General features: G+C 48.0%; 2 protein-coding genes across 2 annotated transcripts; both read right to left on the bottom strand.

The window, feature by feature from the left end:
• Nucleotides 1-706: 706 nt before the first annotated feature.
• Nucleotides 707-9,024, bottom strand: HOXA4 (homeobox A4). The gene is made up of 2 exons (XM_083825965.1): nt 2,363-9,024; nt 707-1,871 (listed from the first exon to the last, which is right to left on the bottom strand). The coding sequence occupies exons 1-2, from the start codon at nt 2,970-2,972 to the stop codon at nt 1,543-1,545; spliced, it is 939 nt and encodes a 312-aa protein (XP_083682091.1). The 5' UTR covers nt 2,973-9,024; the 3' UTR covers nt 707-1,542.
• Nucleotides 9,025-13,903: 4,879 nt separating this feature from the next.
• HOXA5 (homeobox A5) lies at nt 13,904-17,393 on the bottom strand. Its single transcript, XM_083825966.1, has 2 exons — nt 15,937-17,393; nt 13,904-14,964 (listed from the first exon to the last, which is right to left on the bottom strand). Exons 1-2 carry the CDS (start codon nt 16,496-16,498, stop codon nt 14,714-14,716), a joined length of 813 nt encoding a protein of 270 aa, XP_083682092.1. The 5' UTR covers nt 16,499-17,393; the 3' UTR covers nt 13,904-14,713.
• Nucleotides 17,394-17,532: the final 139 nt, after the last annotated feature.

Genomic DNA, 17,532 nt, shown 5'->3' with positions numbered 1-17,532 from the left:
AGCGACGGGAGGCTCCAAGCTGCAACCTCTTGGCCCCCGGTTCGCCTCCATCGTTTGGAGGATCTCGGTCAGATAAACCGTTTGAGTTGTGCCCAGCTTCATGTCACTGCTAAGGCTTTCTCAAAACATTTCGAAATTGTCTTAAAAAAAAAAAAAAAAAAGGAAGAGGAACAGAAAAGACAGCTAGAGAAACTTCAGGTTACCGCCCATGTATTTCCCTTCGAAGTGCTAGCCAATTGAGAAATCACAATCGGACGAAAATGAACGAATAAATCACGACTGGCTAGAGATTTAAAGTGTTATCATGGGGAGCATGTGTGACTTCTCCTCCAGCAAAATCCGCCAGGGGAGCTTATTGGCTCCCAGTAGAAGCTCAGTTTCTCTGTGCTGCAGTCGAAAACAGTCTCAAGCCCAGCGATGGAGAGCCGGACTAATTCTGCCACAAGTCTGCTAAAGAGAAGACCACTCACCTACACAATACAGCAAGACCTTTCCTCGTCCTACTGTGCCTTTTTTTTTTCTTTCTTTTTTTTTTTTTTCAGGCAGGCACTTAGGATTCAGGACCCTTTGCACTATATTTAAAGCAACCATTACCTTATTGACAAGATTAATCCAAGTTAAAACAATGCGTTAAACCGTTGTTTTCCGTTCCTGGTGCCAACGCCAACGAAGCACAAGGTGTAGGAAACAGCACTGAGGGGACTTGTGTGTTTCAAGCGTTTAATTCTTTTGTACAGAATAATCTTTATTACCAGCATTTGGCACTGTTTACATTACACCAAAAATCCACAAAATTGTACATGGACCCAAACGGTTGAGACGGTGCCAAATATGAAGACAGCAACAGCCTTTATAGCATTTTTTTTTTAAATAAATGCAATAGGGAATGTGGAGAAAAACTAATATATCACAGCTACAGCGGGGGCTACACTTAAAACCAGTTAAGTTACCTTTGATACATAAAACACTTCCCTTGAGACAGCGTGAGGGGACAGTTTTCGTAAGTTTTTAACCTCCGTGAACGTGTGAGTTCGCTTTCCTGTGTTGGTGTGTGTGCATACGTGTATGTGCACCCTCACACACACGCACACTCACACGGGAATCCACGACCACGCCATGAAACAACGCTATTCAAGTCAATGCCTTACACAAGTGTCTCACGAGGTCTTGGCTTTGTTTTAACCGTCTTTTTATTTTTTAAAGTGTTCTCTACAAAAAAAAAAAAAAAGAGTCCGTCTTAGGTACAGAGAATTCGTCCGTGACAGCATCCAGCACTCTCTTACACCGAGGGCAAGAGAGTGTTTCCATAAATAGAAAAAAAATGATGGGCATGGAACCATTATCTATATACAATGTAGACAATCGTCCGGATTTTGGTTTAAACATGTGCCCGTTCTTGGGCACGTCTCGTCTTCCTTTTCTGATCCTGTTTTGTTTTACACAGTTGTTTGGTCCAAACGGCCAGCCACCAGCACGGGCAGCTGGAAAACCCCAATAGATAGGTAAATATATATATATTAAAAAAAATAATAATAACCGTATTTATAGCGCGGCTGCGTTGGGTGTAGACCCATCGAGCGGATGGGGGTGGCCCTGTGTCTGTGCTTTGGACTGCTGGCTCAGTGTGGACTGGTTTGAGGAGCGCATCTTTGTGTTAGGCAGTTTATGGTCTTTCTTCCATTTCATGCGCCGATTCTGGAACCAGATCTTGACCTGGCGCTCGGAGAGGCAGAGGGTGTGCGCGATCTCGATGCGTCTCCTCCTGGTCAGGTAGCGGTTGAAGTGGAACTCCTTCTCCAGCTCCAGGACCTGCTGTCTGGTGTAGGCAGTGCGAGACCTCTTGGGCTCCCCTCCGTTGTAATTGGGATTGACTGAACGTGCACACACGGGCACACACGCGGAGGGGAAAGAAAAGGGGGTGGGGGGCGATGGAACATAATCATTATATAATAACTTGACACCAGGTTCAAATAAGATACATAACGGCAAGAAAAATTGTTTCGCAGCCTATCGACAGTGGGGACAATCGAGGAGCAATAAAAAATGGTGATGGGCATTTGGGTTAGAAGAAAAGCTTCAAAGACACATGGCCCAGAGCCACTGCAGGGCAATTAAATTTATGGGGGCTATAATTACTGCCCTAACAGTTTGGCGTCTCGTAAATCTTTTGATAAAGGACCCCGGATACAAAAGGTTTCTCACTTTTTTTTTTTTTTATTAGGAAACGCGGAGGGAGAAGGAGGGAAGGAAAAAAAAAAAAAAGCCACACACGCAACGACCCGTCCCGGCCCCGGCTGCACCCTCCCCCCTTTCCCTTCTCTGAAGGCTCATCCCAGCCTCCCCCTTGCCCGGGGCAACTCACCCGTGCTCACATGGATCTTCTTCATCCAGGGGTACACCACCGGCTCCTTCCCCTTCAGCCCGGCCAGGCTCTTGTCGGGCAGCAGCGGGCACCCGGCCCCGGTGCCGGCCCCGGCGGCGGGGGCCGCTTCGCAGCGGCGCTGCAGGGCATGGCCGGGGAGCAGGGGCTGGGCCGGCCCGGGGTGGCCCTTGGCGGGCGGCGGCGGCGAAGCGCCCGGGGGCGGCTGCTCGGGGCCCGGGGCGGCGCTGCCGGCGCTGCTGTAGCTGTAGGGCGCCTGGGGGTAGGAGGGTGCCTGCGTCGGGTACAGCGCCTCGGGAGGCGGCCCCGGCGGCCCGGGCGGCGCAGCGGGAGCCTGGTAGCCGGGCTCCCTGCGCGGCCGGGGGAAGTACTCGGGCAGCGGCGGGCCCGGGTGCGCGGCGGCGTGCAGGTGCGGCGGCGGCGGCGGCGGCGGCGGCGGCGGCGGCGGCGGGGCGTGCGGGTGCGGGTGCGGGTGCGGGTGGTAGCTGGCGGAGGAGCTGCCGGCGCTGCCGCCGTGCTGCGTGTACTCCTCGCAGGGAGGGAATTTGGGCTCGATGTAGTTGGAGTTTATCAAAAACGAACTCATGGTCATTAATTTGTGAAGTGCAAAAATACTAATTTTTCTCGCGTTGTCGTTTTTCTGGGCTCGACGAGGCCCCTCCCCTTCCCCCCCCCCCCCCTCCCCTCCCTCCGTCTCCCCCTCCCGCCGCTGTCAAGTGCTCGCCGCTGCCAAAGTTTGGGCCTCCAGCTTTCCCCCCCCCCTTCCCCGCCGCACTCCCCTCCCTTCCTCTCTTCCCACCCCTGGAGCGCGTACAACACACACACACAACACACGCACACACACACACACACACACCCCGACACACCATCACCACCTGACCGCCAGCGCCAATTACCGCGCGGGGCCGCGGACCCCGGATCAGGAAATGGAAGGAGGGCGAGCGGCCGCCGGGCTCGGGGCAGCTCCGCACCCGCGGGCCCTCCGCGGGGGCCGCTCCCGGCACCGCCGCCGCCTCCGCGCCTCCTCTCGGGGCGGCCCCGACGGGGGCTCCCCCGCGCCCCGCGCCCGCTCCTCACCCCATCCCATCCCATCCCCGCCGCCCCGGGCCGTCGGGGTGTCAAGCGAGATAAAACTAATCCAGACCTGACATTTTCTTTTTTTTTCCCCGCAACACTTTGGGTTTGATTTTTTTTCCCCTATTTGGCGGAGCGCAGCCCGGCTGCGTGATCCGGGGGGAGGCAGGCATTACACGGGGCGTTGCACGATCGGTTTAAGCGAGTCCATCTCCAAATAGCCTCGAGTCGGGGCTGCCGGGCTGCGGCCACCTCCTCTGCCCCCCCCACCACCACCACCCGGACCGCGGAGGGCCGGCAGCCCCCGGCCCCCCGCGCCTCGGCAGCCGCGGTCGCTGGAGGACGAGACGCAAAACTTAGCGTGGGCGGCGAGGGAAGGCCGAAGAGAGCCCCTAAGTGTCCTGTGGGGCGGGGGGGGTGGCATACAGCGAGGCTGGAAATAACGGGGAGGAGAAGGGGAAGGGGGAAAGGGAGGCGGACACGGAGGTCCCGAACGCTTCCTACCGGCGGCTCGCTGCTCCCTTTCCTCAGAGCAGCGTTTTGCAAACTACGAATTTAAGCCCGCCGCTTTGGTATGCGTGGTGCTGGGTTTATTTCTGGATTTCTAATTCCATGAGAAATCGCTTGCGCTTTCGCAAAAGTAACTCACAAACCCTGGTGTAGGAGAGAAAGGGCACTCGAGCACTTCTGCCGTGCTAAAACTGAGGCTGTTAACGATATTTTCAGCTCAGAGGGAAAAGAGGCAGCCGCCCTGACCTTAGGTAATTGAAATTTGATGGTGAAACTAATTACACTCTAATTCTAGGGGGAAAAAATATTTATTGAACGCCATCTACTCTCGTAAATTGGGAGTTAGAAGCGAACTTTTTGGATTTTTTTTTCACCTTTTCACGAAAGCATAAAACCACGTAGAAATATTTACCACACCCCTCGCGAATATAATTGCTGAGTGGGTAATCTCATCCCCTGGTATGGGAAAATACATCTAATATATCAAGTGTAAATATGATACGTTTTAGATCTTGCCCTCCTAAAGATATTACATTAACAGTTAGCCTGGTTTAAATTCAGATTATTGCCTTTTGCAGTTTTATAGATAATGGATACATGCAATAAAATTCTATTTGAATATATATTCTATCTAACTAGACACACCGCGTATCGATTTATATTTTCTACACACGCACACACGCACATTGCAGGCGGCTTGTAATATGTTAGAACATTTCCAGCACTTGGGTATACTGGGGTACTTATCTAAACAATCACTCATTTCCTGCTCATATCGAATGTCTAATTTGTAAAGAGAGTTAAAACACATTTACTTACTCATTTCCAACAGCACATCTATGGAAGTCTTTAACTAGTGTAATAGATAAGTTTCTCTATTTACTCTGCATGGAGAGGAAATGCGGTTACACGCACCCAGAGAGCCGCAACTGTGCAGCAGCACCCATTTGAAAGGAAAGACGACATTGTTTTATTAATAAACAAGCAAACAAACAAACAAGCAGGCAAAAGCAACACGGCGACTCATACTGTACAAGACTAAAGCTCCCACCTACGTTACTGTAAAAAATGAAAGATTGTCAGAGACCCCCGCGAGCAGAGAGCAGTTTCCCGGCGTCCAGGAGATGCATGCACGCACACAGACACACACGTACAAATACCTGCTGGCCAGCACCAGATGAATTACACTGGATTACCGTACCCATTATCCTCGGCATAAGGGACTAGTCCTGAGACACTATGGCTAGAACGCTACAGCAGATACCGTGCTCCCGAGCCACGGTAAAACACAACGAAAACTGGTGTCCTGATTTGTAGGCTGAGCGCTCTATTCGGAGAGCTGACCGCGTTCTGCTTCCTATTATTTACCGTGATTAGATCTCAAAGTATACTTGTTTCACTGCACCTCTTTCTACTGTGTATCTCTGGCGCTCGGTTAAACGGAGAATGATGCGATTTTGTATACGACTGTAAATCTGCAAGGTGACCTGAGCTGCGCGGCTGCAGTCTGTTTTTTCGTGTGGTTCTATTAGTCTGCGAAGATGTGCTGAGGCAGGACCTCCAAAAGGCCTGTTCCATGTCTTTGTGGTTTTGTTATCATAAACAAGAACCCAGCCAAGACCACCAAGTGTTATCTTGCACACGGCCATTTCGACATTTTACTGCAAGATTTATGGCTGTAATAAACAATCTCAGAAACCCTTTTTTTTCCCCCGGTACTTCCCTTTAACAAACTTGTAGCATCATCCTAACCTCTTAAGGAAAGAAAAGGAGAGGAAAAATAGGCCAGGTCCCTTATTTTTGCAGGAGGACTGAAGTCTCGGTTTCGCTGGTGAAGGAGACTTTAATCAGTTAATAGAGGAGCCAGAGTTTCCTGGCCGAGGCTGGCTGAGGAGATGGGGACTGCACTGGAATGAAGTTGAGAGGGAGAGACTTAATTGCCATGCACCAAGAAGAGCCAACCTCACGCATACCCAAAGAGGGGGAGAGGGGGATCCCCCCTTTTCTCGGGAAACGTGCGAGCACCCCTGCTCCCCTCCACGTGCGCGGCTAAACCGTAATGACCGCGAAAGAGAAAATAATAACAAGAATAGCAATAACAGCAGCAATAATAGTAATAATAATAATAATAATAATAATAATTCAAGTCAACCTTTCGCCGTGCCCGGGCACCCTCCACAGAGAGAGTGGTAGGAGGAAGAAGAATCGCACTAGCAGCTTGGTTTGAATTTGATTTGAACCATTTTGAATATATTTAGCCCCAGCTTTCCCCTCTTGAATGCGAGGCTGTCCCAAGTTTCAAAGTGACCGAAAAGTGACACCGTGTGCATTTTGTTTCTTATTAATCTTACACATTGACAGTCTTTGTTAAATAACAAGGCGTGCCCTTCACCAGGCGACATTTTCATATTTGTTAGACGCGGTGACCTGAAGTTCACCTCGGCCTTGGACTTAGTTTTTCTAAAAGGTCTATAACAGTGTCTTTTAGATAGCGGGGTGCTTTGCCCAGGTCACTACTTCTAAAGGAAAATTAAGAAAAAATCGCGGGAAAATGTAAACGTTATGGAATGTATCGACTGTATTCCCTCCTTTGTTCTGGGAATCATAAAGCCCCGAGGCAGCTACTGCCTTCCACGGTTGCAAGCACCCGCTCTATATGGTCGCTACTGGGGCAATGCTCACATTTTTGCCCAAGTTCAGACTTTTGTGAAAGCGGGGACTTCACTGGCACTGGCTCTCTTCTTAACAACTGGATGTTTGGCGGGATTTGCTCGCTCTGTCCTGGCATGGTTAAATAAACACACAGAAAATGTGATTTGTGCCCGGATTTGAAATGTATGGTCTTTTGACCATACCTTCCACACCAGAGAGCAGTGTGCTGAATGCAGAGAGTGAAAGGGAAGAAATAGTTTGTCTCAATTTATTAACTGTTCCTTCTTTCCTTTTTTTTTTTTTTTTTTTTAAGGAATAATCTAGACACCGATTCAGAAGATTCAATATTTGCTGAAGTTGAAGTTTCAACTTCCTTGAAAATATCCTCATTGGTATTTTTATTCTAGGCTGGATTGAAAAATATGGAATTCGAGAGGCTAATTGTTTTGGTAAGGAAGCAAATGAATTTCAGTCACCTTCTCTTGAGTAGCCCAGTTATAGCAACAGCTTTCGTTCTGGGTGTATCAAAGACGCATTGTTGTTCTTGGAAACAATCTGCCTGCTATTCTTTAACAAAATAGATATTTGGCTATGGCTTTTAGCTTGTTATCAGGCTTCGCTCTTACACCAAATAAATACTCTAGATGTGAAAGGTTAAACAATATCTCCGGTGAGGAAAGGCTCCCCAAACGCGCAATGCCAGGGCTCGCTTCAAGTTAGCAGCAGCAGGGACATGCGAGCAACGTCTACATGCCGAACAAATACTTGCATGCACACCTTTTCTGCGCTTCAGCAGGTACTTCGGGCAAAATCTCCAATGACAGCTTTGGCTAATCTGAAATCTAACACCTCGCAAATTTGTTCCCAAGAAATATCACTCGGCTGCCACGATCCAGCTGGGTCTGTAGCAAATAATTCACGCGTGCCCAATGCATCGAGGACGGTGTAACCTCCTGCCTTTTGGGGTCGAAAGGCAGCTATGCGTGGATGGCGGTAAGGTGCGCTCTTTCTCTGCCTTCCTCATGGCACTGTCCCCTCCTCCACACCTTGCACAGCTGCTTATCAATATTTTGGAATCTCCTTTCCCCCTTCCATCCTCATCACTGCAACCTGAATCCGGCGGCGCCTTGCAGTGCTCTCCCCAAAATGCAGTTCCCTGTGCAATATTGGCCACTTCTCCTTCCAGACCCGCCTAGCCGAGGAGCTAAAGCTTCAACACCGAGGCGGCACTGGGAACAAAAAATCCCAGCAATGTGGAAATAACTCTCTGCGCAAATAAATTCCTCTAAACTTTTTTTTTTTTCCTTTCTCCTTGGCGGGGGAGAGGAGGGAAAACATCCCTTCCTGCTCCCCATTTCTCTGGCAACTGCTGCCTCGGGTAATTCCAGAAGGCTCTGAGGTCCATCCAAATCACGGAGCTGCTCTGGGCGTCAGTTTCTCCGCAATATTTTCCATCGATAGCACAACATGGCCCCATCGCTCCGCGGTTTAAGCGAGCTCCCTCGGACTAAACATATAACCCGCCCGTATGATCTGCAGCATGTCCTGTTTAAGCACAGTTTAGTGGTCGCTACAGAAACGAGAGCAAAAACAAAGACGCGGCTAGGATCGATACACACGTTAATAGCTTTGCTCCTATCTTATCTTCCTGCCATTTTGCAAAGTGAGAAGGCTTAACATTAAACCTCTTAAAGCGGGTTATTATATAATAAACAAGGGTGAAACATTTTGCTACCTGACTCTCGGAGGAGGCAGCACCAGCGGCTGGCGTGGGGGTAACATGCATGTTTACCTGCCGCGCCTGAACTCGAGATATTCAGACACAAATGTGGCCGATAATTCAAGATGAAATACAACGTGTATTACTCTTGAAAAGAGGAATTTTCTATCCTTTCCTCGGTAATTGAGGTCATTCAGCCAGTAGGGTTCACCTGGAGTCCATACTGTGATACACACGTAACTCAAAGCTATTTTATCTTTTGTGCTGATAGTCAAGATCTCGGCTATAACATTGACATCAAACTCTGTCTGGGCGAATGACTAAGAGTGGTGCAAAACGTAAACTTTTGACCCTCAACTTTTTGACCTGCAGTTGTAACGCCCTTAACCACAAAGATATACAAAAGCTATGCAGCTTCTTTTAGGACTAAGAGAGTCGCACTGTTTGTTTCAATACTTCTGCCGTTTCCTCCCGCTTTCTAAGGGCTTTTTTTTTTTTTTTCTTCTTCTTGCTGATGAGAAATCGGATACTTTTGCATTTTTAATTATTGTTTTCTTTTTTCTTTCTTTCTTTAATCTGGCAGCTTTGTAAAGTGCTGTTAAATCAGTTTGCACACCCTTTCGGCAGCGTTGGAGGAAAGCCTGTTACTCAAAGGCGCTATATGGTTACAATTGCAGGTGAAATGCTGGGTAAGTTCTGGGCGTGAGGTTGGAAGGATATAGAGACTGGCGTTGGGGGAAAAGCTGCAGCTCTCTGCTGCTAGGGTCTTTGTCATTTCTCCTTGATTTAAACATAAAGAAACAACTCTAATTGTTTGCGAAGCCTTGTCTAGGCAAACGAGTTGACTGTGAACTTGGTCTAAAGCGAGCTCTGCTGGTGATTCCTAGGGTGTGCAGATTTATCTTTTCTGCATTTACTTAACCTGGCAGTGAACTGCACGGGCTGCCATTTGTTATCCAGAGACAGACTTCACCTCAAGCAAGGACTGTTCCACAAAATTGCAATAATTACCCAATAACCTTCATAGCAAATATTATTATTGAAAAGACATTTTTGGGGGGTTATAGGAAAGATTCCTTATGCGTGCTATAAGGCGAAATCCTTGCAAATTTCACACGCTCTCCGTGTCAGATTTGATATTGTTTGTGCGTGTAGCTACACGAACATGTGACTGTGATAGTCCATGAGTATGTGGCTTCCAGAGAGACGTTAGTGGGGATGCTTTCATTTAAAAAGAATAATATTTTCAAAGATGATCAGGCGGCTGTGGGAGCTGTATTTTTTTTTTTTTTTTTTGCGCTCTGGGTAGCAACTCCAACAACAAACTGGGGATATTTTAAGGGCAGGCAAGAAAAAGAGCTAAGAAAGCAAGGCGATGCCATAACTTGGCCAGGAGATTTACTTATGTCTGCCTTTAATGCGTTAAATCTGTATTTGCGGGGAGGGAAAAGGCATTGCTCCAGTATCCAGGGTTTGAAATCGAAACCTCCTGATCCGCCCCTTCTGATCTGTTCCATTCAATTTCCCATGGAGCAGATTGCAAACCCTTCTATTGTCACCCTTTCACAGATACACACTTATTAAACGTAAGGAAATGGCAGAATAATAATTTCCCTATAATGTTCTGCAATTAGGGCGTTTGCGCGGCTTAGAAAGCGCTGCAGAACTGTAATTTACGGATGACTTTCAAGCGAATTGTTCTACTTCTGGTTTAGAGAAAGTTACGACTTACAAAGTCACTAGTTACACACATTAAGAGAGTTGCCTAATCTTTAATTGGCCTAACGCTTAGACATGACACACTACACTCAAGTATTTCTTTCAGAGGATTAAGTAAACTATATTTCAATGCGCTCAACGCCACTTGCCATGCCTAAAGTAAAACAAACTCGCACGCATTAATCCCCAAAACACAGCAGAAAAATAATGTGCGCAGATAAGACCTCTCTCTTGATTCCAGGCGATTATTCTCCATGACATTTTTCACTCAGAAAACAATTAGGACCTGGGAATATTTTTGTAGAGTTCGGCAGTCTGGAGTTGTTTGAATTTAAAATTTAAAAAGTGGATTATAAAATCTTAATGAGCTTCTGGTTTTGAGTGACTTCGACTGCCCTGCTTAGAACGAGGCAGGGCCAAAAATATTGAGAAGCTGTCATTCCTAGCTAACTTTCTCTTGTTGTTAGTGTGTTTCTTGCAGTACGTGCGGGTTTATACGTTTATGGGTTTCGTGATATTTTTTTTTTTCGCCATAGTTCTTGAATTTCTGTTCCCAGCTTTACGAGAATGTACTCTAGAAAGCACATCCAAAAATGTGAAAGTAATAGGAGCAAATCTTTTCGCTTTAGACCACTACAACGCGGGATGATATCCAGGTTCCAAAAATACTAGTTGAAAGGGTGTGGGGGTGTGTTTGTGTATTCACCAGATAATTCAAATAACGCAATGTTGTCGACTATTGAGTAACCGTGAATGGTTCGCGCCTAGTATCGTTCTCTGTAACATGAAAAGGATTTTCCTTCGGAAAAGGACACGTATATGAATGAAGCCCAAACTTTTAAAGTCCTTTCATGCCTTTCCCTCGAACTATCAATTTTTTATGGCACATAATATAATATAATACACGCCTATCATAAAAATCTTTCTGGTATTCCTATTGATGAAACTGTGACAGCTAGTGTACTATAAAATCCCCAGCTGTTTATTACGGAAATAATTTTCAAATCTGTATTTGGATATGCGCTTTTAAAGCCTTTCCCATTTTTTGAATATAAAACTTATGCATATGTGTTTGTTTAGTGCTCACAGAAAGATCCACAGACACAAAGGCTTCGGACTTCATTTATCTTACACAGGAGGTTGACTCCAAATATTAAATATTTGTAAAACTTTGAAATCTTTGAACTGAGCCAACCTTATATACTACCGTTTCTTTAACATGAAAAGGAGACAGATTTAAGAAAGGGATCAGTCGGCAATGTCGATTTCGGACCCTCTGCAGACCTTGCAGAGGTACACGCCAACCTCACCCTCCTGTACCCCTCTGCTTTCCCCTCTTTTTGCTCTCAATGCCACATATCGCCCAAACTGCAGCTTTCAGGAGGGGTAGCGCAAGCAAAATACAACAAAGCCTGTCTCCCATCTCGCATCAAACCGCCCAGTTCTTCTTGAAACTCGAGTTTATGACACATCGAGGAAAACAATGCAACCTGCAGAGGCGATTGCATTGAATCCCTTCTGATCCGAATCTGAGCGGAGATACCCACAGCTGGTTTGCATACAGAAGTATTTTGGAGCTAATTCTCAGATCTCTTCCCCGGCCCCCGAATAGTCCATCCACACCCCCACGATCCCTCTCTCTAAGGGTAAGGATCAGGCCTTAAAGCTACCCAAAGAGAGACAGAGCTCCTTTCACCCTTTCATTCAAGTCCTGGAAATTCAAAGACTAAAGTTAAATCCGGCCATAAAGTTTATTGCTGAGTAATCACACTCTAGTGAGAACAGTCCACTTAAATAAAAAGAATGTGGAAGTAAACATGCAGCTGGGGCCTACCCCACAATGGCAGCCAGCAATATAAGGCAGAGAGGGAGAGAGCAGAGCTATGGGGATATTTACAATCTTCAATAAACCAAGCCCGTATTTCATAATTTGCAGCACTCTAATGACCTGTAGTCTCTTGTATTAATGCTACAAGTTACAGTCAATTGGTTCGCTTAAAAAAAAAAAAAAAAAAAACACTCGCAGGAACATATATATGTATACACACGTACACACCCTTTGTATGCATAAATACACCGGTATTGGATAAACAGATGCATGTGCCCAGCTTTATACAGGCGTATATGTAGATTTGTACAGGCATGCACACACGCGCACGATTCAAATACATTTATATTTGTATATTTACACGTAGGAGCTGGAAAAAGTTACAGCAATGTTCTAAATATGCTCACTCGCAAGACACTACACACTCGCGGATGGACGTATACACATAGCTAAAGCTTTCTGCACGACCCATCGCAGAAAATAGGAATCTTAAGCACTCCAGTACAGTCCGTGCCATTTTAATATTTGCTCTGATGTGCAACATATTTTGCCAATCCAAAGATTATTACCATATCAGCACGCCTCCACCTCTATCATGCCTACTTAAGACACTGCCCAGATAATATCAAGCCCTATCTATTTTGTTTCCCTTTTTTTAATCGCCTGCAGTAACTAGTCCTTGCTAAACAAAACCTCTCCAAACTTGGAGAGTCTATTGGAGCAAAGGAAGTAATTATCTTCTGCGGTAGTCAAAGTGATTAAAGCTAGGCCCCAAAATCCATCTCTGCCAAAGTCGCTTATTGTGGTTTACTTTGATTTGATCGTTAAAATAGAGCTCTAGCTGCTGCGAGGGAAGGGATGGGGGAATTTGCAGCGCAACCTGTATCATTAGTGGTTGCTCCTGCCTCTCGGGCTCGGTGGGACAGTCCTGAAAGCCTCGAGGCGGAGAGAAAGGGAAAGAGAAAGAGAAAGAGAGAGAGAGAGAGAGAGAGAGAGAGAGAGAGAGAGAGAGAGAGACTCGGCTCCCAACTGTACAAATAAACTTTAAGGAACTTGTGCACAAAACTTACCTTGACTTGCAAGGAGCCATTTTTCATACAGTACTGAGAACTTGTGGTTTGGATACTTCTGTACCTAAAACTGACAATTTGAATGGCCAGGAGGCACACGTAGCCTGCAAAAGAGTCAAATGAAGTCCAGCGTCAGTGAGATTATATGTTATGTGGTATATAATGTTGGATGTCAACTCCCCAAAACCATAAAACTTACTTTAATGGCACCACGTGACTTTTTATAGCCAGTGAGCCTATCTGTCTGTGCTATGGATGATTTTACGATCTAATTCATAGACAAAACCCTATTCATTTGGCACCCAAATGTCATATAGCCGGAACTGGGGCTTATAAAGTTTACTGTTTTATAACTTTTAAGGGAAGGCATCAATGTAACCAGTCAGTAAATGTGCAAATCTTTAGTTGCTCTTAGAAGCTCAGAAGAGTTAACCATTCAAGCTCTGATGGGGTAAGTAACATTGCGTTTATAGAAAACTAATCGTAGCGAAGAAAACCAAAAAAATCTGTAAAGGGCGAAAAGTGGGAGCGTGGCTATCGAGTGTTACTAGTAGACGCAGAGGGCTCTAACGTGGCTGTCCTGCAAATATACTTAATGAAACCACAGGAGAAAATCTAGAGCGATGCAAACACGTCTTGGAGTTAGCAGGGTGTTTTAACAAAGCACATGTTTTTTCAACCATCAGCAAACAACTAACAGTTGATTCACCCACAAAGGGTGTTGATTGTGGTCCTGCAACGCAGCTTTCCACCTAGCCAGAAACCATTAAGGAGGAACTTATGGTCAAACTTTCAATTAAAAATACTGGTATCGGACAAATGCAGCTCTACCACTTGCAACGTGCAGCGTGAGCCAGGTAAAATATTATTACAAACTCTGCACTGGTTAATATTTCTAAGAGGCAAATCAGGAAGCACAACTTCTTGCTTTGCACAAACCAGATCACGAAAACTTTACAATAGAAAGTTTATTTTTTTTGTTGATTTCCAGTCAGTTTTTTTAAAAACAAATACAAAAAAAAAAAAAAGCTGATCACAGTTTGCTCAAACAGCCAGACTTTGACTATATTTGTAACTTTGTTCACAAAAAAAAACGTACATCACAGAAGCTGCGCTTAATAAGAGCCACTTCTAAGAGTTCGTGCAAAGAGTCATATACAAAGGCACAGCAAGGACATACTGCTTGGAATCACAGTTTTCGTCACAGATTCACTATTCACTACACGTAGGACAAGTTCAGTTGATTTCATCATTTCACCTCTACAACAGCATTAATTACACAGGAATTATATAGGTAGTTTGAATAAAAATATTTTTAACAGCTTGGAGCTATACAGACATTAACACTTGACCACACATGCACAGTTAAGCAGGTTGAGTGCAACACATAACATTTGTACTAAACCGGGGGAGGGTTTCTTTCTCTCTCTCTTTTTTCCTTTTTTTTTTTCTTTTTTGTTTTGCTTTTTTTAACAGTTACTTCAAGTAACACATCTCGCTTCATATAAATAAGTTAAAACATCTATTATTTTTTTCAAGACAAAGCCATTCAAGACAAAGAAATGTACGATAAAAGCAGATCTACTTATACACGCGAGAGAATGGTAATAAACAGGCTCATGATTAAAAGATGAATAAGGGCGACAAGAACAGGGTTTCTTCACAGAAGTAACACAAGGAAGTTTTAGAAAGTCAACTTAGTACTGACATGAGACGCAGGGTCAGCTAATACTGCTCAGTACTTTTAATTGATCAAATGCTTAGGGACGGAATGCCCCTCCTGCAGCTGCCATGCTCATACTTTTCAGCTTATTATCCTTTTTCCATTTCATTCTCCTGTTTTGGAACCAGATCTTTATTTGTCTCTCTGAGAGGCAAAGAGCATGTGCTATTTCAATCCTTCTTCTGCGGGTCAGGTATCTATTGAAGTGAAATTCTTTTTCCAGCTCCAAGGTCTGATATCGGGTGTAAGCAGTCCGAGCCCTTTTCCCTTCTGGTCCCCCTATGTTGTCTGGAAGAGAAAAGTACATGATTTAGATTCTCAGCAGCGACTTGGAGCCTTCATGTCTTATTGCAGCTACGAGCCACCAAGACCGTTATTCTCAGCCCTGCTCGGTTTTGTTTCTGGTTTGGATAAATGCTCAACAAGTTTCCCCCTCCAGCCCCTTTCCGAAAAGGCTTGGGGGAGGGGGGCTTTGGTGGTCGTGGGAAGTTTTCTCTCGGATTTTGCTTTCGATTTCCCCCAAAAAGAGAAAACTACTCTTTCATCGAGCGCTTAGGGCTCTCCCCCCCCCAACGCCTCCCACAGCTAAGCTGTCGTGGAGGATGCCCGCGACGCTCGCCGGGCTTTCGGGGCTGGGCGAGCGAGGCAGAGGCTTGCAGCCCTTTCCCACGGCCGAGCTGGGGACGGCTCCGGGAGGCGGCGAGTCCCCGGCCGCTCCCCCGGCCGCCAGGGCACGGCAGGTAGCGAGGGCTGGGGGCTGCTCCGCTCCCCCGCGCCCCTCTGCCCGCTCCCCCGGAGTCCGGGGGGTGCTCGACCCCCTCCCCCCCGGCTTCCCAACAGTGTAAAGTGCCCTCCTCGCCCTCGGCTATTCTCTTTTTACCACGGCTCGGCAAAAGAAAGGGGGTCGGCAGCGCTGTTCCCACTGGAGGATCCCCCTGGACGAGCAGAGCCAGGGGCAGCCCCCGCTCTCGGTCCCCCCTCCGGGAAGGCGTCTGCTGCTCCCCCACTCCCTGCGAGCCTGGGGCCGGCGGTGGGAGCCGGGCGGGCTGTGTTCAGGGGGCCGTGCGCTTTGCTTTCGGGGGGGACTTGCCCAGACAACGGAGCGGGCTTCCCTGCAAGCGGAGTTGTGCGCGGAGGCTGCACGCTTCTCACGCCCTCCTCTCCCCCTCTCCCCGACCTTCCTCGGCGCAGACACCCGGTTTACATTAAAGGCTGTTTTTCCTCCAGAGAAATAAAGAAAGAACAGGGTATTTGCTTTACCATGACTTATGTGCAGTTTTCGCATCCAGGGGTAGATCTGGGGCTGTGAAGGCTGGGCTGTGCTTTGGTCGGTCGGGGCACTTGCCTGCTCGCTGCTTGCTGGAGTGTCTTCCTCAGTCCCAGACGAGGTGCCAACCCCGTCCCTGCTGATGTGCGTGTTGCTGCTGGAATTGGACGAAGTGCTGGTGGAGTTGGCGAGGGAGTTTTTCACCCCGTGGTGACTCTCGCTGACAGGCGAACCGGCCACGGCGGTGCAGGGCAGAGGGTCAGGGGGAGGCGAGTGGGAAGACGTCGCGGGCTGGTTGTACCTGGGCTCTGTCGAGGCAGAGGTGGTGTTGGCCGGGTAACTGCGGGGTCTCTCATTGGCACCAAAGTGGGTGGAAGCAGAGCGCCCGACGCTGAGGTCCATGCCATTGTAGCCGTATCCGTACCTGCCGGAGTGCATGTTGGCGGAGTCCCTGTATTGCTCGCTCACCGAGCTGTGATCTCCATAATTATGTAACTGGTAGTCCGGGCCATTTGGATAGCGACCGCAAAATGAGTTTACAAAATAAGAGCTCATTTGTTTTTTGATATGTGTGCTTGATTTGTGGCTCTTGGTCGTTTTGTGCGTCTATAGCACCCTTGCACAATTTATGATGAATTATGGAAATGACTGGGACATGTACTTGGTTCCCTCCTACGTAGGCACCCAAATATGGGGTACGGCTTCAAATCACGTGCTTTTGTTGTCCAGTCGTAAATCCTGCCTGATGACCTCTAGAGGTAAACTCGTGCACTGGTGGGGGAGCTGGGAGGGCGCGGGCGGCCCGGGGCGCGCCGCCGCCGCGCGTCGCCGCCGCCGCCGCCCGCCCGTCCGCCGGCCTCGAGCGCCACCCGCTGGCGGCGCGGGGCACGGCGGCGGCTCCGCGGGGTCGGCCCGGGGTGACGGCCCCCGACGGCGGCGCGGAGAGGAGCTCTCCGCCGGGGAAGGGAAGGGGCCGCCGGACGGCGCTTCCCCGCCGCCCCGCGGCGCTTCCCCGCCGCCCCCCGGAGCTTGCCCGCCGCCCCCCGGCCGCAGCTCGGCGGGGCTCCGTGCCCCCCGGCCGGGCGAGGCTGGGCTGCGGCACGCACAGATCCTGCGGGATCCATCGTCGGATGCCGGCCGCGGGCGAGTCCCTGTCGGGGTTCCTATGATCGTCCCCTTTCTCCCCCGCAGCGGGTTTCGAGAGGCGAGCGGGTCCCGCCGGTCGGCGGTGGCAGGTAGCTACGCGGGCTGGACACGGCGTTTTTCCTAGCTAGGGGGCCAAATTCCAGGCGGCTGCATGGTCGCCGAGACTTTTCCTGCCTCCCAGAGAAAATACGAAGCCGGTGGTAGCCATTTTGCATTAGGATTCTCGAGATGTGGCTTTTAAAATGTTTAGAGCGGTAGCCCAAACTGTGCTTCCTTGCAAACAAAAGAGCCTCGATGCGTATACGAGTGGATTTGTACACAGCTTCACACGCACACTCACACACGCACATTATAATAGAGAGGGCTATAACGTATATATTAATCAATATTTTCACTGCGCCTATATTACTTACACAGAACTCGACATGGAACCATGCAGTTAC

The sequence above is a fragment of the Anser anser genome, assembly GCF_964211835.1.
Source record: "Anser anser genome assembly, chromosome: 2".
Classification (NCBI taxonomy): domain Eukaryota; kingdom Metazoa; phylum Chordata; class Aves; order Anseriformes; family Anatidae; genus Anser; species Anser anser.
The sequence above is the reverse complement of the archived record's forward strand: the minus strand, read 5'-3'. Positions and strand labels throughout refer to the sequence as shown.